We start from the raw sequence: 23053 nt of genomic DNA, 5'->3' as shown, positions 1-23053 counted from the left end.
CCAGGATAGATAGTTAGATAGATAAATGTGTTGATTTTTGATTTCTTTTCTATATATTGAAATCTTTGTTAATTCAAAGACAAGACAGATTAAATTTATTTTTATCAAGATATGTCAAAGAAATTTGAGATATGAATTTTAACATCTTTTTTTTTTTCTTCCCCCCAATTTCTTTTTTTTTTAGAAAAAAAAAATTGTCTAAGAATTCTAAACGCAAATCCAACTGGTTGATCGTTTTTGTTAACCATTCCATTAGCCACAACAACAACAACAACAAAAAAGAGAGTGAGTGAAAAAAAGTTACCATTGCCATTACCATTTTAAAGTTAAATAGAGATTTGCTCATGATAATAATAATAATAATAATAATAATAATAATGTGATGGTTATTACCTTGTATGGAAAATATAAATTTAAATTTAAATCTAAATCTATGAAAACCGGGAATACAATTTTTTAGTTTAAATTGATTTCTCCGATTAAATCCGCATCTTGCATAATATATGTATATATTTCATTACTACTGCCTGCCAACACCACCACGACCACCACCACAACCACCACCATCATCATCAACCAGAACAGAATAGAATAGAACAAACTTAAACAAAGCAAAAACAAAAAAAAAGGTGAATTTAATAAATAATAAGTATATATATATGAATATGAACAAATGAAATTATAATCTAATATTAATAACAGGGTTTACTTTTTCTTTTTTTTTTTTTTTCAAGAAAATCCTGTCAAGAAAATGAAAGAAAGACCAAAAGGAAAGACCAAAAAGAAAGACCAAAAAGAAAGAAAGACCAAAAAGAGTCACTTAATTCATAATAAAATAATTGTTTAATTTTTTATATACTTTTATATATTAATTTCTGATGTAATAATTTATCTCCCACCATTAGGATATTTTGATTAATAGAGATATTGGTATAATTATAACTCTCAATATTAATTTATATTTATATTTAATTTATATTTAATCTATATTTGATTTGATTTGATTTGATTTGATTTGATTTGTTTTATCGCAAATGACAATCAACTTTGAAATTTCTTCCCTCCCTCCCTCCTCCTCCACCCAAATATGAAGAGAATATTATATTCTTATAATAATAATTACCATTATTATTATTAGTATTATTAGTATTATCAAACTTATATTTACTCCCGTAACATTTATATTTAATATCTTTATATTTATTCTTTTCTTTTCTATTTTCAAATATCCAAAAAAAAGAAAAAAAAGAAAAAAAAAGAAAAAGAAAACAAACATGTATAACATGTATAACATATACATATACATATACATATACATATATATATATATATATAAAGAGAGAAAGAACACTCTGGTATATCAGGACTTTATTCTAAAAGCCATACCACCACCACCACCAACAACAACATCACCAACAACAACATCAAGACTTAACAATTTTTTCTTTTCTTTTTCTTTCTCTTTTTCTTTCTCTTTTTCTTTCTCTTTTTCTTTCTCTTTTTCTTACAATTTTTTAATCCCAATATTTTTCTAATTCAGATAAACTAGTCAATTCTGGTTTAGGTAATTCAGTCATTTGAAACCATTTTTTTTTATAATTAATCGATGATAATAATCTTTCTCCTCCTCCTCCATTACCACCATTACCACCATTACCATTACCATTACCATTACCACCACTACCACCATTATTATTAGTAGCACTAGTAGTACTAGTACTTAAAGCTCTAAATGCTGCTAATCCTAAATCATCATCACCAGTTTCACCTAATGGAGCCCAAGTCAATCGTCTTTTTTTAATCTTAATAATATTTCCACTATTAATATTATTATTACTATTACTACTATTATTATTGGTTTTATTACTGGTTTTATCTTTTTGTGATAATGAAGATAAATCATTTTCTTCTTCTTCTTCTTCATCATTATCATCTTGTAAAACTTCTTCATCAAGAACATCTTCAATTTTCGTCAGTTTTCTAATTAAATATGGTGGTAATTGATCACAAAATTCTCCAGTAGTTAAAAATGTTGGTCTTCCTAAATCAAACATGGTAGCTCTTCTCTTCATTGTTGATTTTGATTTTGAAATTGATGATGAAATTGATGACAGGAGTAATGGATATTGATATTGATATTGATCTTGATCTTGATCTTGATCTTGATCTTCTTGTTGTTGTTGTTGTTGTTGATCAAGTTCATTAAAATGATCTTTGAAATTTGTTGATATTGATTGAGGTTGAGAATTTTTTTTACGTGATTTAGGTGATTCAGAACTTGATGATTTAAATTCTTCAATTTGTTGTTGTTGTTGTTGTAGGTTTAATTCTTGAGAATCATCATCATCATCATCATTTTGTTGTTGTTCCTGTTCCTGTTGTTGATCATTTTGTTGTTTAATCTCTTGTTGTTGCTTTTGTAATTCTTTTAATTTAATTTCCCAACCAGGAGCTAAAATTCCACGATATTTATATAACATTCTTTTAGGAGTATTTTTCCCCCAATCTCTTGAAATTGCATAACGTAAATTAGTTTGACCTGCTTCTAAACGTTTAATATATGAATTAATTTTTGCTGAAACTAAATTTGATACTTTACCAGTATTTTTAGTAAATTGAGGATATTTTTCATCTAATATATCAGTAATTTGTTTTACTGTCATTCCCTTTTCTTTTTCTTTTTCGTTTTCTTTTTCTTTTTCTTTTTCAATTAAATCTTCTTCATAAAGTATAACAAATATAGCATATAAAACATCATCTTCTAATGATGGATCACCTTCTTGAATTGGTTTTGGTTTTTCTCCAGTAACTTCAATTTCAGTAGAAATACCAGTAGCAATTGGTGCTCGAGAAATTGGTTTTGGTTTTGAATTTGATTTTGGATTTGATTTGGGTTTTAATTTTTTCATTTTCTTTGAATCTTTAGAGTCCTTAAAGTCTTGATTTTTCTTGGAACAACCACCACCACCAAAACCGCCAAAACCACCACCTGTTGTTTTGATATCTTTTACATCTTTGACATCTTTTACATCTTTAGTATTATTTTTGATATCTTCCAAATCTTGATCATTTTTTAAATCAGTCAATTGTTCAGATTCATTAATTTCATTCTCAAGTTTTTTATTATCAAATGTGTCGTGTATATCATCAGTTTCAAGATTCCTTTTAGATTTTGAATCATTATTTTGAGTAGATGGTGGTGATGATGTAGATGTAGGTGGAGTAGATCCACGAGTAGATTGTTCCAATGATAATGATGGTGAATTTGGTGAATTTGGGGAATTTGGGGAATTTATATCTTCAAGATCACTCATAATTTCATCTGCAATAGGTACAATTTCTGGAGTAGTCATATTTATTTGTTTTCACTATTATTTAAAGTGATTCTTTTTTTTCTTTTTTTCTTTGTCTTTTGTCTTTTGTCTTTTGTCTTTCTTTTTTTTTGTTATTTATAGATTATTTAATTATCAATTGAATAATCCAAGGGGTTCTTTTTTTTTAATAATAATACAATAATGATAACAGAAGGTAATAGTTATATGTGTAAAATCAAATTAATGTTTTCGTTAAAAATATGATATAATATATTAGCCTTGAAATTGAATCTTTTTTTTTTTTTTTTGTAAAGTTGTCGTTAATGTTCGTAAATATTTTTTTTTTTTCTTTTATGATAAATACCTCTCCCCTTTTTTTATATATATAACTTATTCTTATTCTTTTTGCTTTTTGGTATTGTTTTATCAAAAGTGAATGAAATATTGATAAAATTGATAACCAAAACAAAAAAAAAAAAAAAAACAAAGAAGGTAATATACAAAATGAAATAATTGTTAAAAATATAAATATAAATGAAGGTGAAGATGAAGATGAAGATGAAGATGAAGATGAAGATGAATAAATATGAAATCAATGAAATAAAAATGTACAATTAACCAGTCTAATATATCACCCTTTATAAGATTAAAAAAACAAAAAAATAAATATATATATGTGAAATGAAATAAATAGTACAATGAAATATATTATGTTAAAGGGGACAAAGTGTGGAGTATGTGGTGGAATATGGAGTATGTAGTGGGATGATGGGTTTGAAATTGATGAAATGAAGGTGGAAATGAATATATCTAATAATGTAATATAAGATTAAACCAAAAAAAGGAAGGTAACCTTGTATAGAACAAAAATTATATCAAGTAGTAATAAGTGATAGGATGGGATGAGATGGGATGAGATGGGATGGGATGAGATGAGTTGTTATATATATGAAAAAAAAAAAATACTCAAACTCAAAACTCAAAACTCAAAACGCAAAGAAGAAGAAAAAAAAAAAACAAAAATGGAACAACAACTGATAATATATATATATATATATCTCTTGAAGTTTAATAATTATTTATTTCTTTTAGACCAAGTCTTCTTTGTCTTTTTGTTTAAGTGGTTGTATTTTTTCTTTGTTCTTAATTCTTCAGTTGGGTTGTGAAATAACACTCCAATTGGAAAAAGAAAAAAAAAAAGAAATAATAATGTAAATGTAAATGAAAAGTTGAAATTAAATCACCCTTTCCTTTAAATTCTATAGGTTGTATAATAGTAAGTGAATGTGATAGTAGTTGTAGTAGTTGTAGTAGTAGTTATAGTTGTAGTAGTAAGCAATGAAAATATGAAAATTTTGCAATTCTTTTTGAGCAAACTTGCACGCTTTGTCTAATATACAGGATCTATAAATAATAAATTTTTTATTTCAAAATGTTAGTAAATTTAAGAACAACCAAAAAACAAAAACAAAAAACAAACAGAAAACCAAATATTGCCAATCATAAAAGTTATACAGCAAGAAATTCGTATAACAATGAAAAAAGCAATTTGTTTTACCTTTTTTACTTCTTCTTTTTTACTTCTTCTTTTTTTCTTTTTTTTTCTTGAATTAATATTACCCAGAAAACAAAACAAAACAAAACAAAACAAAACAAAACAAAACAAAACAAAACAAAACAAAACAAAATCAATCATAAATTAATAATCAATTAATTATGAACTTGAATAATTTTGAATTCATTTTAATAGGTTAATACTTTTTTAATGGAAAAAAAAATTGAATTCGAGATCAAAAAAATTCAAATTCAAATTCATCTTTTCTTCCATATCCTCCGGAGATTTATATAAATGGAAAAGAAAAAAAAAAAAAATTTAAAGTAAAGTAATTAAGTAAAAATTGACAAGATTTGCAGTGACAAAAAAAAAACAAACAAACAAACAATAGCAAGAGCTGAGGAGTTGATAGGGGGTGGGAGGCTTTTCAAAAGTTGATCACACATCACACATCACACATCACCAGTGGTGGTACCACGAACCTTTAAGAACAGAAAAAAGTATTGATAATAAAAAATTCAATTAACTCAATCTTTACCTGATCCCCCTTCCTCCCTTTCTCTCCTCTCTCTTCTCTTGTCTTTTATCATTTTGCTCTCTTATATCTGCCTCCTTTTCAAGTCAATAATTATTGTCTTACTATTTTTTTTGTTTTCCTCTCTCTCCTCCTTCATCGTCTTCATCGTCTTCTTCCTTCCATGCCCTCCCCCCAAAAAAAAGTGGTATTCAAACATAATTCAATTTTCTGGATCTTTAATATTGCAAAAATTGCTTTTTTTTTTCACATACTCTGTTTTTATAATTTGGGTTCCTTTCCTCTTGATATTATTGATATATTAAATTAATAAATACCAATGACTCGTTTCCAAAAAAGAAAACTTCTTCCTATTTTTTCCTTTTCAAATAATTATATAAACACGAATCGTTTTAAGCTTGATTGCCTTTTTTTTCTCTTTCTTTCTTTCTTTCTTTCTTCAAATTTGAGGAAAACAAAAAAAAAAAAAACAAATCTTTTCACTTGTTCAATTGTAGAATTCAGTGGATTTAATTGTAATGATATATATAAAAGAAGAAGAAGAGAGAAAGAAGAAGAAGAAGAAGAAAAGAAGAAGAAGAATTAAGTAAAAACGTGTATTAGAAGAATTTTTTTTTAAAAAATAAAATTCATGATATATTAAATTAGAATCACAAAATTGAAAATTTAAAGAAAAAAGAAAAAGAAAAAAGAAAAAAAAAAAAGAAGGTCGTGTCAGGTGACTGGAAATTCCAAATAGGGGGGGCAATCATTATTAATTAATTAATTAATTAATTAAAAGAACAAAGAACAAAGGAAAAGGAAAAAAAAAACAACACGTCACACAGTTATTAGAAGAAGAAGTAACTGATGATATAGAAGAAGAATAAGAAGAAGAAGAAGCTTGGTAGTTACACACACATACAATTACAATAAGAATAAGAATAAGAATAAGAATAGGGGTGCCAAAAAAAAAAAATAAAATAATACCAATTACTTATTACATCTTGTTAAGCCAATTTTAAGATTGATTGATACACTACTACTACTACTACTGTGCAGTCAGCCTTTCCTCCCCCTTTCATCAAACATATATATATATATTGTACCATATACTGTACAGAAGACAGAAGAATAGGTGAAATTCTTTTATGTAAATCATCACCTCTTCTTCTGTCTTCTTCTTCTTCTTCTCTCATTGTACACGACTCCCAATTGATTTTTCAGATTCATTATATACTTCCTCCCACCTTCCCACCATTTAATTAATTATAGGTCAATTGGCTTGGCGCATAGATAACAGCAAGTAAATTTGTTTTTTTTTAAAAAAAAAAAAACAAACAGAAATGACAAACTATATTATTATTATTATTATTATTATTATTATCATTGCCGTATTCTTATGTTCTGGCACAATACACATAATCTTTAGTTTTAGTTTTAGTTTCTATTTATTCTTTTTTTTTTTTTTCCTCTCTCTCTACTTTCCCCGGTATCGCTCCAATCAATTTACTCTGATTGTGCCGAAAAAGGAAGCCAAATTTCTCTTTTCTCTTTTTTTTTTTTTTTTTTTGTGATGTAAATAGATAGATAGATAGATGGATGGATCGGGTGGTGGTAGTAGTTGGTGGTGGTAGTTGGTGATGGTAGTTGGTGATGGTGGTGGTGTAATGTCACGTTCCATACACTATTACTACTACTATTATTACTATTTTAGTTGGGTTTTCTTTGTTTTTATCAAAATTTGCCAATTTATACTATGCAGGATATGGCAATGCCCACTAATAAGTAAATTAGATTCCCTCTCCCTCACTTGCTTACTTGCCTTGACTTGATTTGATTTGATTTGGTTGCTGTTATTAATTTCCTGCAACTTATCAACTATATTCTCTGATCTGATCATTTTAGATGAATGATGACAGAATGGAAAATATTGCATAACAATGACTTTTCCTCTAATTATTATTATTATTACTTTACTTACTTTACTTACTTTACTTACTATACATACTTTACTTACTTTACTTATATGACATTAGGTCATTAACCCTAAAAACTTATATACAAAAAAAAAAAAAAAAATAATTTTTTTTGATTCCTTTATTTCATATCCAATTTGATCATTAATGATGATGATGATGATTGGGTAAATATTCAATTTTTTTTTATCTATTTATTTAGATATACTCTATATTATTGATCAATCAATCGATCAATCAATCAATCAATCGATCAATCGATCAATTTAAAGTATATTATATTATATTATATTGGGTTTAGTGGAAATTTTTACTGATATGCACAAAATCAATGATAATTTCGAAATTTGGCAATCAAATCAGAGATAGAGATAGATAGATTGATAGATAGATACATAGAGAGAAAAACTGGGGGGTGGAATGGGGGGGGGGGGTGCAAAATGTGGTAAGACCAAATAAAAAAATAAAAAGGAGAAATCGATACCTGTACCGGAGGAGGAGAATTCCCATTTCTTGTTACCCATACTGCACGAGCCTTAGGGCTATAGCCCTAACCCATAACCATAACCATAACCATAATTTAATTTATTTATTTATTGGTTGCAAAAAGAAAAATATACAGTACATACACATACACATACACACCTGACACACACACATACACAGTCAGATCAACATACAATAAACGTCGTTCAGATAAACTGTATGTAATAGTTAAATAATATAATAATTTATTCCTAAACCAATATTATTATTTTATTTATGACATAGAAGTGATCTAAACACACACACTCACACTCACACACACACACATACACACATACACACATATCTCTGACTACTGACTTATTCTCGTTTGGTTCTTGAGAGTTTAACAATATAAATTAATGGACGAACAAATGTAAAATTATATTTTATATTATCATTGATGTGGTGGGAGGGAAGGTTGCAAAATGATAAATAAATATTCGAGAGGATAAGGGGAAGTAATACATTATTCCAATTATATTGATTAGTGAAATGTACAACACTTGAGCTTTATTTACTAGGCAATGTGACATCTCATCATACCCTTAAAAACAAAAACAATCAACCGTTAACTTAACTTAACTTAACTTAACCTATTTTTTTTTTTTTTATTATTCATAATCATAAACATAAGACATATATTTTTCATAATCATCATACAATTCAAATCTAAAAAAAGAAAAAAACAAGAAACAAGAAACAAGAAACAAGAAACAAGAAACAAGAAATAACAAGCAATAGTAATAAAATGTTATAGTAAACAATTTTTTTCTTTTCTCTATAAACTAACCACACCATCTTTAACCAATTTCATTGCTTTTTTGGTTTTTTCCCAATCTTCTTTCCAATAATTATCTTCATAACAATCATCAAATTTCGTTGTATTAGGTGGGATAAACCAATAATTAATGGCAATATGAGCTCCTCCTTCTCCTTCTCCTTCTCCTTCTCCTTCTCCTTCTCCTTCTCCTGTTGTTGTTGTTTTTGTTGTTGTTCCTAGATTTTCCTTATTGTCATTATTATTCTTAACAATATTTTCACCAAAACTAGAAACTTCATGAAACCAACCAGCAGGTAAATAAAGCATTTCACCAGGATTTAACCAAACTTTTAATTTATTTAATTGTAAAACTCCTGGGAAAAATTTATTAGCAAATGATTCAATTTTTTTCCGAATTATATTATTTTTTAATTCATCAAGATGTAATAAAATTGGAGGAATTTTAGAAAAATTTGGTGGATCAAGACGAATATTAGATTTTTTATTTAAATTTTTTCTTTTATTCTGTTGTTGTTGAATTTGATATTGTTTAATATGATTTTGTAATTCATTCAACAATTTTTCTTCCTCTTCCTCTTCCTCTTCATCCAATCCCTTTTCATCTTCCTCTTTTGGTTCTTTCTGTCCTCCTTTCTGTTCTTTTTCTTTTTCTTTTTCTTTCTTGGATTTTCTCAATTTATCTAATTTCCAATAAATAATTTCTTCAATAATTGCTCCATCATCACGTATATGTTTCCAATTTGATGAATTTTCATTAATTTCATAATCAATTAATCCATTATGGAAAATTTTATAAATATTTCCTATAGTATATAATTTCATAGCATCATTTGGACTTAAAATTGTGAATCGTTTTTTCCCTTGAATTAATATATATAAATTATCAGCATGATCATGATGTAATCCTGTTGATGTTCCCATTAAAGTTAAAGTTTTAGATTCAGGTTCACATTCAGGTTCAAATTCAGGTTTAGGTTCAGGTTCATTAGTTAATGGTATTTGTTTACCTAATCCTAAATCTAATTTTGATTCATCTATAATGAAATGATCGTTGTTAGATTGTTTTTCATTATTGGTGGTAGATCCCATCCATAAATTGATTTGTTGAGGAATAAGATTAAAAAATGATGGACAATAAGGAAGAATTTCTGGTTTATTAATTAAATTAGTTAATGGAGGTTGATATAATTCTTTAATTCTAATTTCAACTTCTTCTGGTGTCATTATTTCATCATTTTTATTACTGTTGTTGTTGTTGTTGTTGTTTTCATCTCCATTGATAGATTCATTAAAATCATTTTCAATATCTTCAAAATCATCATGAAAATTATTCATATCAATTGATGATGTATCAGAAAATTGATCAAATGAAACATCACCTTCCTCTTCCTCCTCCTCCTCTTTATCATTGGTAATATTATCAGGATCATCAAAATCATATTGAGTAGTTAAATAATAATCATCATTACCATTTTTTATTTCATTTATTAAATCATTTAATTTCATTTTAATTCTTTTTTGTCCTGATCCAAATCCATTTTGATATTTTTTTTCAACTAGTAAAAAATTTTCATCATCATCATTATTGGTATTATCGGTATTATTATTATTATAATTTAAGGTATTAATTAAATTATTAATTTTAAATTTATTTAATTGAATAATTTGTTGATTAATTGGTATATTAAATTTCACTGGTTTTCTAATTGATATATAATTATTGAAAAATTTTTCACTTGATAAATTTGAAATATCAGTAATAATATCAATTTTTTCATTATTTGAAGTTATTGTATAATTCAGGTAATGATTCCCAGTTTTTTGTCTTTTCGTGTTATTACTATCCATTGGCGAAGAAGGGAAGAAGAAGGGAAGAAGAAGGGAAGAAGAAGGGGAAGAGGGGAAGAAGGGGAAGACGCAAAAAAAAAAAATTTAGCAAAATGATTCTTTTTTTGTTTGGGTTTAATTGTAACTGTTTGATACTTGTGTAGGGAATATGGATTATATCAGGTGAGTGAGTAGAGTGGAGCAATATATTTTTTTTTTTTTCCAATAATCAACCCAACGCCATAATTGTCGTGAAAAAATGTCGTTCTATAATTGTATGTGTTGTTGTTGTTGTAGTAGAGAACAATAATGGGATGGGTATCGCTTAAGAAATGTCTAATCAATTCTCTCATGTCACACTTGGTGACTAACTGACTGACTAACTGACTGACTGACATCACTCCATCAGAAAGAAAAGAAAGAAAACAACCAAGACCCCTTGATTTAAGAGAGGTGTAATATTTTGCCTAGCAAATTTTCTTGACAAATTTGGTTGTCATCATCATTAGGTAATTCTTCTTCTTCTTCTTCTTGTCGTCGTCGTCTTCTTCTTCCTAAAAGTGAGACAGAAAAAAAAAAAAAAATGTACGTCTAACTCTATTATATGCATAATGCAAGATCTAAATATTATATCCTACCCTACAGAAGGAAAAGGAAAGAAAACCAGGAGACAGAGAGGTAAGGAGGGAGGGAGAGAGGGAGGCAGGCAGGCAGGAAAGTCTTGATAACTAACAAATAATAGACAATCAATGTGAGAACAATCATACAATTTCATCTACTTGTTTATGTCCGATATTTGCCATCACACACACACGCACCAGCACAGACGGAACAGGTTTTGGTCAAAAAAATCTATTTTTGCCAATCTCTTGTCTCATCTGATTATTGTCTTATACGTTGAACAAAATAAAGATGAAAAATGTTGTTTAAAAACGAGGAGGAGTATAGGAGGGGGAGGAGAGGGTTATTACTGTAGTTAGTGATTTTGCTTGTTATCTGGATATTCACAATAAATCAATTCCTTTTTCTTTTTTTTTTTTTTTTTTTTTTTTTTTTTTTTAGGTCATTTTACAATTAATTCAAAAATAAGAAACTATTACAAAACATTAATATATTATTGTTTAATGACCTATATTAAGAATTTTCTCTTGTTACAGTTACGTAGATAAAATTCATTCAATTCAATTTAATAATCTATTGTTAGAGAATAATTTAAATCTTTTTTTTTTGGCATTAATTAGTTCACAATGCAGTCTACTAGTATAATAAAGTAATACAATTGGGGGGTGGCACATATTCCATTTATTCCATTGTCGGGAATTTTGTCCAAGGTCACCGTGAAATATTAAAAAAAAAAAAAAATTGAATCAAATGAAAAGAGTGTTTAATATATATCGTATAATCAATTCTCTAGCCTTGTTTGTATATATATATTGTCAACATTTGAAGTAGATCTCCCTTTCTGATCTTTGTTGAAAGCTTGACATGAAATTCAATAATATAATAATACTACATGGTAGAATTCATGTGTAAAACAATAGAATAAACTCGTAAAAATTTAACAGTAAAATATGTTACCAAAAAAAAACAAAAAAAAGATTGATTATTTATCACTCTTTAGCTAATACTTAAATTACCTTAGTATAGCAATTGACCCTTGCTGTTGTTGTTGTTGTTGTTGTTGTTGTTGGAAGACAAAAACTAAGAGACAAAGTTGAATAAGAAATGGTGGTACCCCGTTTATATCAAAGTATTAGAACTTGTGCTTAGACGTTTGAAATCGTTGTCCTGAAAAATCGCAATCTTTAACTTTCAATTCATTCGACAAAGATCTGACGTCGACATAACAACTCACCTGCATTCTCCCCCCCCCCCCATTGCCTTTCCTTTCCTTTCCTTATCTCTAAGTAGTTCTATCCTACCCAGTATAACAATAAAACTATTCAAGAGGAGGGAAAATACAACAAACTGGTTCTGGTTTTTACACCTTTTTGATTGTTATGAAGAATTCATTCTAAAAACAATTCATATCTATTATTTAGATAATTAAAGTATTCAAGAGTTGTCATATTGGAATTGCCAAAAAAAGAAAAAAAAAAAAAGAAGGTTCATCTTTCACGATTGATTGATTGATGGATTTAAAACCATATAGTACTCAAGCTTCACACCCCTATCAACCCCCATCCCTCCCATCCCTCCATCTCTCTCTCTTTCCTATATTGGTGAAATTCTTTTCCATTTACTCTGTGTTTACTAAATCTTTGTATCAATTTATACTAATCATAATTAATTTGAAAAAAAATTTGTGTTTATTGTTTTTGGGTTTGTTGTTCAAAACCCATGTTCTTATTGTAAAACTGAAATTCAATCACAAAATATTCAAACCAGTTCAATATTTCCGTTCCGCTACTTACTACTTACTATTTACTACCTTGTCTTTGCTTCCCTCCATCCCCCCCACTCCCTTTTTTTTTGTTACTAGACTACATAACCATAAGCAAACAATTGATTGAAAACTGGTGTGATTTCATTTTGTGATTCACTCAATTTCAATTCAGAACTTCATTGGTGATGTAATTTGCTAAATTGAAGGAAGGAAGGAGGGAGTAAGAGGATTGGCTAAATTGGACAATCAAACAACTTTGGTGGTACGTCATGAAAAAAAAAAAAAAAAAAAAAAAAAAAAGAGCTGGTCAATATATTAGTAAGTTTGTTCTCAAGAATCAGGAAAGTATGAATGAATGAGGGGGGGTTATTCAATTTTTTTTTTTTTAAAGAAAAGAGGATATTTCATTCTTCAATGGACGTGATTTTGTTTGACTGTTCATGATAAACCAAAAAAAAAAAAAGGATTTTTTGAAAAGTGTTGTTGTGTCAGGTTTAGGTTTATGGAGGGAAGGAGGGAAGGATTTATAAACTGGAAGATAAATCTTTCTAAAATTATAGATGATAATTATAAGTAATAATTATTCCCTAGAAGAGAAATGAAAAAGAAGATAATTTCATTTCATTTTATTTCGTCTGATTTTTTTTTTTTTCACCTTTTTAATCACACTAAATTAACAAAAGCTACCACCCCACCTATTTCTCTCTTTCCTCCCTTCATGTAGGAAAAAAAAAGGGAATTAAATTTAACTCATTTTGCATCCATTCTTTTTTTTTCCGTTTCCGTTTCTCTTTCCGTTTCTCTTTCCGTTTTTATTTTTATTTTTTGTGGCCATTTTTATTTTTATTTTTATCTCCTTTTATCTCCTTTTATCTTTTATCTTTAACACCAACTTTTTACCCTTTCAAATCAATTGGAGGTTCCTCTTCCTCTTAACACTTGTTAGCCACACGACTTCCTCGAAGCAATATTTAATTTTTTTTTCTTTTTTTTTTTTCACGCTCAATGGTCAAAAAATAAAAGAGAGAATTAGTTTGTATTACGAATTATTGTCAACAACAATTTATCCAGGGGGGGGGGGAGCTTGTCTTTTTTTTTTCCTCGGTTTAAATATGTTGATAAAAAGTTCATTCATTTCACTTGTTTCACTTGTTTTTTTTTTTAATATGGAATATATAACAGTAAGTATTTGACTTTTATTATTAATGAAATTTTTTTTTTTTTAAAAAAAAAGAAGCCGTACCCAGATTTAAAGTAAAGCTTTTGAGGTTTGACTTGAAATTTAAAAGCTAAGCAACAACAACAACAACAACAACAACAACAGTAACAACAGTAACAGTAACAACTTGTAGTAGTCAAGTGCAATACTAAAACTTCTACTTCTATAACTAAACCCGACTTTAAACCTCTCATTTACTAAAACCTTATTTCCTATTTTCCTATTTTCCTATTGTTGGACATTTTTCATTGAACAATAAAAGTGCTCTAAAGAAATAGAAGATTTACAATGCACTTCATTTGATTCTTTTTTGCACACCCCCTTCTCCAGTTAATAATTCTAATTTAATTAGTTGTAATTCAATTATCCAGTTTTAAAAGGTTGGTTCAAATAAGAGGTCCTTTATATTTTGAACCTTACTGGTTTTAAAATTTAGTTGTTGCAAATCCGGTTGTTTGATTGTTCTTTCTTTTTTTTTCTTCCTTCCTTTTGCTGAGTCTAGAATGTTTGAATTCTGTGATACATCCATATAAAGTAATTACATTTAATAATAATAATAATAATAATAATAATACGTCATAATTTTAATACATGTTCCAGTTCCATATGTGCTTCACGAAGGGGGGGGAAAAACGGGTAAATGGTGCTGTGTCTCCCCAAAAAAAGTAATGCACGGAACATATAATTATATGCTAGGGAAAGGAGAAGGAACGAGATTGGGGTCCAATTTGTCTTTGATTAATAAGCTCTAATAATTACTTACCAATTTTTTTCTCTTAAAATAGAAAGCTTTTATGTCTATCATTACTAAATTATAATAATACACGTTACAGATGAATTGCGCAATGGAATGTGGTACAATCAATCAAATTAGTTTGAATATCAAACAAGCAAAAAAAAAAAATAAAGAAAGAAAGACCAATCCAAAAAATTGTATCCTTCATGTGTCTTTATCGAAGGGATAAACTGGTAGATCTTCAACAGGACGACTTTTTTTTTTTTCACATCCCAACGGTAAAGTACCTTTTTCTTTTCTCTTCTTTGTAACAATTGATTATATTACAAAAAAAAAAAAAAAAATGTCTTGCAAATCAAACAGGAAGTTGGTTTTTTTTTTTTTTTTTTTGTTTTAAAATTGTTAACACCCTTAGTATAGAGTCTAGAATTTTGGCCTATAGTGTTACCGATAATACTAAAAGAAGAGGTATAAACTGGTAGAAGAAACAATTACCAACTCAACTCAATCAAGATATTGTTTTCCAACAAGGGGTACAAATTGACTCCTTTTTTTTTGTTGGGGGGGGGGGAGGCTTTTTGTTTATTTTTCAAAAATTTCAAACTTTTCAGTTGACACTTTCCATTTCCAACGATTTACTTCTACTACTACTACTTGTTTTAAAAATCGGACCAGAAGTTAGACATCTCAACTTGAAAAATAAATCAAACTACAAACTTTAAATGATCAATTTGTTTCAATATTAATGGTTCAATTCATTGTTATATTGTTGTCGCCTCTAAGGAACCCGAAACCGAAACCGAAACCGAAACGAATTGAATTGAATTGAATTGAATTGAATTGAATTGAATTGAATTGAATTAACTTGTCTTGTCTTGTCTTGTCTTGGGCAATATATTAACTGTTTCAGGAAATCTGGTGAGTTTCTGGATCTAACTTTTTTTTTTTTTCAAAGCCTTTAAAAAAGAAAAAAGTTATTATTATCGTTTTTATTGTTTTACTTTAATTTTTGATTTTTTGATTGTTTGTTTTTTGTCTAGTTAATTGATGAAGACATGAATTTATAGTATCAGAGATATCAATGGATTTTAGGAATCGGAATCTTTTGAATTCTTTTACAATTTAAGACCGATTCTCTACAACATTCAAATATTGCCTTCATTGATCCAAATTAAAACAAAGATGAAATTTTTGATCCAGGACAAATTAAGTACATAAAACTGAGGCAACATTTTACTTTGGTTTATTGATTTATCAAAGGGCAAAGGGCAAAGGGTTTTAATTTAATTTAATTTAATTTAATTTTAGACACACTCTGCTCCTCCTTGCCCTGTTCTGCCTTGCTTGCCACGTATTGTAGCTGGGGCTAGACCTGAGCCAAATGTATTCCGTCTACTACTACTACTACTACTACTACTACTACTACTATTGATTCCAAAATATTATTTTATTTTATCTTTCCCCAGTCCATTCCAATTCCTCGCCTCCGACATGCAAAAACTTAAACTAAATCATTTCATAGTTATTATCCATTTCTTGAAAAAGGTTTGCAGGTTTTTTTTTTCCTTTTTTTTTTTTTTTTGACGATCGTATTATAAGAGTATTCACTGAATTCCCTCCACCCCCCAGGTTAACTAAAACAAAAAGTTCTTTATTGTTTTTTTTTTTGTTTTTTGTAGATTGTTCAGCTTATAGATTATGTAAGTAATTTAAAAAGAAAATTGAATAACCGAACAAATGAATGAATAAAACCAAAAAGAGTACAAAGTGGATAAGAGAGACTTTTAAAAGAAGAAGAAGAAGAAGACGACGACATACATATATATGGTGTGTGTGTGCGTGTGATGAGCAGATTGTTGTTGTTGTTGTTGTTGTTGTTGTTGGTTTGTGTGTGAGAGAGAGAGTATATGTGTGTCTGGTGAATTTGTTGATCAACATTCTGTCTTGATACACATATTTCTATTTTTTCAGGGTGCAAATATACACTGAAATACGCGCACACACACACACACGCACACCAAACAAAGTACCAATTATTAACGTTTCTAGTTCTGTTTCTTTCTTTCTTTCTTTCTTTCTTTCTTTCATTCTTTCTTTCATTCTTTCTTTTTTTTTTGGGGGGGAGGGGGTTGTTAATTGCAATTAGGGTAAAACACTACGAAGGTCGTGTAATACAGAGAAAAATTAATCGAGAATTACTATTACTACCTACTTTTCTTTTTTTCTAATTAACTATCCGTTTCTGGTAAATTTACACTATTTCTTTCATTCATTCATTGATTTTTTAGTTGCAAAAAAAAAAAAAAAAATTGAAAGCAGGACCGTCTAAAAAAGTTAAGGTAGGTGTATCAAATGAATTTTACCATTCTTCCTTCTTCGTTGTAATATCAAATAAAACAAACAACATTATTCATTACACAGGGGGTGTTTTATTGGAATTGCTATGGTTACATTACACTAAAATTAGGGGATGGTTTAAAAACACACTTTTCCAATATCGTCATTGCTTATGTTTCTAATTTTCCAAAAAAAAAAAATTGTGAAATTTTTTTTTTTTTTTTGTTAAAATTCGTCCATCAAACTACCAAAATTCTATTTTAACTCAACCTTTTCATTATATATATATCATCCCCCCTCTCTCTATCTACCTTTTATAAACCAATTACCTTTAATCTTTGTCCCCCCCCTCCCCCTTTTTTTTTAGCATCATCATTATTTCGCTAATGTAGAAAATCCAATAAACCCTTGAGCTTGGTTGTTAATACAACAAGATAATAGTAATAATAATAATAATAAACCTTGAAAAGCCAAAAAGCCAAAAAGCCAAAAAAAAAAAAAGAAGCAAGAAATCTTTTACAGGAGGGATATTCTTGTCTTTTGTCACGGCAATGCAATGATTTTTTTTTTTATTAACTATATCAAATTATAGAATTGAATAGATATACAGAAATGAAAAGGCAAATGAAAAAGGCATATGAAAAAAAATCGGTAGCAAACTATATAGACTAAGGTTTGGTTAGTAACAACCACGTCAAACAAACAAACTCAGAACAGGTTTTCATTTCCAGGATTAATAACAAGTCCAGAAAAATTCAATCAATGATATTGTGTATCTCAGATTCCGTGGCCACCATCAATTGTCTAACTATACAATCTATACAATCTATACAATCTATACAATCATCATCATCATCATCATCATCATTATTGTTGTTGTTGTTGTTGTTGATTTCTCAAGTTCTTGTTGGCTATACTTCTTCTAGGTCCATCCATTTAGACTACTACTATTACTACTACAACTGCTACTTACTACCTTCATTTCTTCTCTCTCTTTACAGTGAATGAAAACGAAAATGGGGGGCCGGCGGCGGTATTGAATATACACTCTTTCTTTCTTTCTTTCTTTTTTTTTTTTTTGATTTTGATTTTGAGGAGACTCCCTTGCATGATTACGTTTTGACCTTTGTCTCTCCTTTCGGTTCTATTCTCCTGTTTTTTTTTTGTTATACATATGGGACGTTGGACAATATGTACGTATTTTGATTTCTTTCAGAACCATCACAACAGTAGTAGTAAAAACTGAATATTAAGTGTTGGTATGTCCTTTTTTTTTTTTTTTTTTGTTTTGCAATCATGGGCAATTTTCCATAGAAGAAATATGTTTTATTGTTGCTAGACTCATGACGGTGGTGGTCGCCAATTTTCATTCAAAAAAATGAAATAAACAAATGCTACGATATGATTAGATATGTATAAAGTGTATGGTATATACGTAGGTATGTATGTATGTAAGTAAGTAAGTAAATAAGTATTGTAAAGTGTGTATGTAAAATAATATGAAGACATTCAAAATGCAAACATCGATAACGATAACGATAACGACAACGACAACGGAGAAAAATGTTAAATGGATAAAACCAAAATTAAAGCTAACAAAAAAGTAAATCAAGAATAGCAAACGACCATCAAATAAAAATTTTCATTTTTCATTTTTCAATTTTCAATTTTCATCACTACAACAATTAACAATGGAGGAGAAAAGGAAGATTTTGGTGGGGGAAAAAAATAAGCATACTAAAATACAAAAAGTCTGTGATAATAGATAAAAACAAGAATTGAAAATGGAAATTTATTCTCTCTCAAATTTTTTTTTTTTTTTTTTTTTTAATTTATTTATTTTCAATTCTATTTTCAATTAAAAACTCTCTGATGTAGTTTTCCCATTGCAAAAACAAATGAATAATAATAATAATAATAATAATAATAAAAATCCAGACTCTATAATGACGATAATATATATATATGAAAAAAAAAAAAAAAAACCAAAAAGAATTGATGAAAAAAAACAATCAACAGATATTGTAAGTAATCATTTAGTCTATTTCTTTTCCCTTCCCATTCCCATTCCCTCTTTCATCTGTTAATTGTATGTGACCTAAAAAATAAAATACCCATTATATTGAAATAGCTAGGTAGGAAGCAATACAGGAAAAAAAAAAAAAAAAAAAAAAGAATATTCATTAGGACAACCAAAAAGTCAGAACGTTAACCAGTTAAAATTCAATAAAGTGTCCCTCTCCCCCCCACGTATATGTTGTTTCTTCTTTATTCTTTATTCTTTATTCTTCCTGTAAAAAAAAAAAAAATATGCAGAATATGATATTGTGGAATAATTAGAGAATCAAATAAAATTGATAAAACATTCTAGTAATTATTTTCTTACTTTGCTTTGCTTCTCCCCAAATCTATTTCATTGTAAAAAAATATAATTTGATTTATTGTTGAAGATAGAAAAGTGTACCATAATTAGCACTTTTCGATCTTTTCAATGTATCATGATTTTTCAGTGTATAACTAGTAATTGTTGATGTGCCAATCTCTAACTCATCAATGCATTCATAACTTCGTTTTTCCCCAGGTGATGTTGATTGGGAATCAGGCGTCATGGTACCAAATGCAATACCAGGTGTAGATTCATTTTCCGAAAATATCTGATCGGGACTGAATCTATTAGGGCTAGTACTATTAGACACCGGTGTCAATGGAATCATTGAGGTATTGATACTCATTGGTGGTCTTGGACAATAGTGTTGTTGTTGTTGTTGTTGTTGTTGTTGTTGTTGTTGATTATGATGATGATGATGTTGCTGTTTGACAAAACTGTTAGCCTTTGGTGTTGTTGGAACAGGATCCAACATACATTTCAAAGTATTGGTAGCAGTAGTAACCAATTGCTTCATCAATACCGAATATTTACCATTGTCAGCAAAATACTTAATCTTGAGACTGCTTGGAGGATTATCAATTATCTTAATCAAGTTCTTGAAAAAACTCTTGTTAAATAATGATTTGAAAGACTCAACTGAAAGAATTTCTTCAAACTCATTATCGGAACCTTGTTCAATATTGGACTTAAACATATCGGTCTTAACCAATCCATTATAAAAGTTCAACAAACTAATTAAATCAACAGGAATTTTCAATGTCAAAACTGTAATCAAAATAGCAATCAAAGCAATCTGTGACGATGTATAATCGTAATAAATGTTTGGATAAAACTGGAACAATTCACCAATATAATTGGAAAACAATTTTATTTTATGAGATGACTTCTTGACAATGTTTGCAACCTCAACGTTACTACTATTAGAAATCAACAAATTTGAATATAAATCAATAAAGGCATCAAATGTAGGAGCATTGACGACCCATTCTAATGATTTTAATATGTGTTTTTCCATTTCAACAAACAATTCTTTGTAATAACTATCGACACAGATTTTTCGTAAATCATTTAATGTAGGAACCTTAAATTTTGAATCCAAATTCTTACAACTAATCCAAAGACTAGTTAATCCCAACAACTGATAATGTTGCTTCTTAACAATTCTTGTTGAACAATAACGATCAATCAAATTGACAGTCAATGGGAATGTAGATCTGGACAAGTTAAGAATGGTGATAACTTCCATTAAAAAGTCCAACAATAATGGTCTCATACCTAATTTAATTTCTGGTTGTTGTTCAATTAATGATAGACTAGGCAATGTTTTAGCTTCAACTGTTAACAAGTGATGTAACATTTCCATTTGGTATTCACATACATTATATGAATGACATTTGAATTCCATTGATTGCAACTTGAAATTACTTGCTTTGATCAGGGATTGCATCATCCTAACTTGATGGAAAGCATCAGGTGAATTAGGAAACATGGTTAATAATCAACTGTGTCTATGTGTAGTTTAATATGATTTGTAGTTATTTCTTTATTTTTATTTGGTTGTCAAAAAAAAAAATAAAAATAAAAATAAAAAAAAATTGGAATATCTCTTTTAATTTCGTTAATGGTTGTAAAAACAAACAAAAACGCCAACAACTGAAAACAAAATATAAATGACAGTAAAACAAGGAATGACTTTAATAGATTCAACTAAAAAAAAAAAGTGATTTCTATTAATATGCAATTGGAAAAAAATATGATTGAGTCAACTGTTCTTTTCAAATGATATATATAACAAGAATAGTTTTGCAATAATTTTTAAACAAGCAAACCAAAAGAGGGAAAGAAAAAAAAAACCAAATAACTAAATGTAAATGAACTATGCTTTGGAATGAATAAAAGGAAACTAGTTGAGTACTAGATTAGTGTTGGTAGGAAGAAATAAATGAATGTCTTTAGTTGAATATTGTCTAGTGTTGAAACAAACGAATGTGAAGTAAGTTTCCCTTTTTTTTTCTTTAATAAAAGTATTCAATTTCAAAGTATAGATGTATTCGAATTCACACGTATCAAACTGGAATTGCCTTGATTATAATCTAAGAAATGAATGAATGTTATGGTGGGTTGTGATAATTTGTGTGGGAGATAATTGTGAGTACTTTTTGATACTATTCAAAGGTGGTGATCAAGTGGTGATCAGGTGGTTCTTGATATATGATCTCCGGGTTGGTTGATGATGATATGCAAAAAAAAAAAAATAATACGAATGGGGAAACTCTCAATGATTTTCAAATAAAAGAGTACTCCCAAACTATTAGCAGGAAAGTAGATCAATAATACCTCCAAGGTAAAATGATAAGGAAGAAGAAAGGTGGAAAAAAAAAATTAGAGAAAAGAATGGAAGTATCCAATAACCGAAACCAAAAAAAAGATTTTAAAAACTTGAAATCTTTTCCTATAGGATAATATAAAAAATTTGAAAAAAAAAAAAAAACCAAAAAGAAAGTAGGCTTTATGGGATATGGGAAAGACTTGATTTATATATCAAAAGGAGTGAACCAGGCCATGAAATAAAAAGTCAAGAAAAGAAAAAAAAAAATTTAAAAATCGAAAATTATACAAAAAAAGAAACCTAGAACCAAAAGGTACAAAAACGAAGAATATAAAAAAGGAGATTTGAAAAAAAAAAACAAAAAATCCCAAAACCATATTTAAATTAAGAGCATATACATCATATTCAGACATGCATAGGATAGGAGCTATATGAGGTGAAATTTTTCTTTTTTTTTTTTTGAGAGAGAGAGTGTTAGACTTTGAGACACACACTAATTGTATCCAGACAATAGCCACTAATAATGACAAAGACATTGCAATAAATTATATTAAGACAAGAGAACATTCAAAAGTAAGAGGTCTTGAACAAAGACATTAACTAAAAAAAAAAGAGAGAAAGAACTAGAAATCAAAAGAATAATAATAAAATAAAACTAAAGGAGTGGAAAGAAAGTCTTTTTCAGTTGTGGTTGTTGTTGATAAGTGTTGTTTGTGTCGGGTGTCAATTATATTTTTCAACTAAGTTTAGAAGCACACACACACACACACACAAAAGTTTTTTATATCTGTCCACAGAAAAGCACAAAGTTCAAAATTCTATCAAATATTAATAGAAAAAGGTTAAGTTAAAACTAATAGAAGAAAAGAAAGAGAACTGAGAGTTTGGTGAAACAGAGTATAATAAATCAATCGAGACATTTTTTTTTTTCTGTCTTGTCCCACAAAATGTGATTTTGAAATTATTATTCTTTTTTTTTTTTTGTTTCTTTTCTCAACTACCAGCTAAAAATAACTGAATAGGTACACAAAAACTCAATCTGCAGAAGTACAATCAAATTTAATTAAACTAAATTTGATATTTAATTATTTTAGTGTTCAAATTTTTTTTTTTTCTTCAAGTGACAAAGAAATATGGAGGAGGAGCAGCACAAGGAGGA

General features: G+C 28.2%; 3 protein-coding genes across 3 annotated transcripts, besides 1 other annotated feature; all 3 read right to left on the bottom strand. All coding sequences in view use genetic code 12, as the record gives it.

Annotated features, from left to right (window-relative positions):
- Nucleotides 1-1514: 1514 nt before the first annotated feature.
- Nucleotides 1515-3314, bottom strand: CD36_51240 (mitochondrial protein, putative; the record flags this gene model as incomplete). Its single annotated transcript, XM_002420383.1, has 1 exon — nt 1515-3314. The coding sequence occupies one exon, from the start codon at nt 3312-3314 to the stop codon at nt 1515-1517; it is 1800 nt and encodes a 599-aa protein (XP_002420428.1).
- Nucleotides 3315-8022: 4708 nt separating this feature from the next.
- Nucleotides 8023-8422: a mobile genetic element.
- Nucleotides 8423-8668: 246 nt separating this feature from the next.
- Nucleotides 8669-10519, bottom strand: CD36_51230 (conserved hypothetical protein; the record flags this gene model as incomplete). The annotated part of the gene is made up of 1 exon (XM_002420382.1): nt 8669-10519. The coding sequence occupies one exon, from the start codon at nt 10517-10519 to the stop codon at nt 8669-8671; it is 1851 nt and encodes a 616-aa protein (XP_002420427.1).
- Nucleotides 10520-19614: 9095 nt separating this feature from the next.
- CLN2 (G1/S-specific cyclin, putative) lies at nt 19615-21054 on the bottom strand (the record flags this gene model as incomplete). Its single annotated transcript, XM_002420381.1, has 1 exon — nt 19615-21054. One exon carries the CDS (start codon nt 21052-21054, stop codon nt 19615-19617), a length of 1440 nt encoding a protein of 479 aa, XP_002420426.1.
- Between the last annotated feature and the right edge of the window lie 1999 nt (nt 21055-23053).

This window comes from Candida dubliniensis, chromosome 5 (assembly GCF_000026945.1).
Source record: "Candida dubliniensis CD36 chromosome 5, complete sequence".
In the NCBI taxonomy this organism is placed as follows: Eukaryota; Fungi; Ascomycota; class Pichiomycetes; order Serinales; family Debaryomycetaceae; genus Candida; species Candida dubliniensis.
This window is presented reverse-complemented; position numbering and strand designations above follow the sequence as displayed.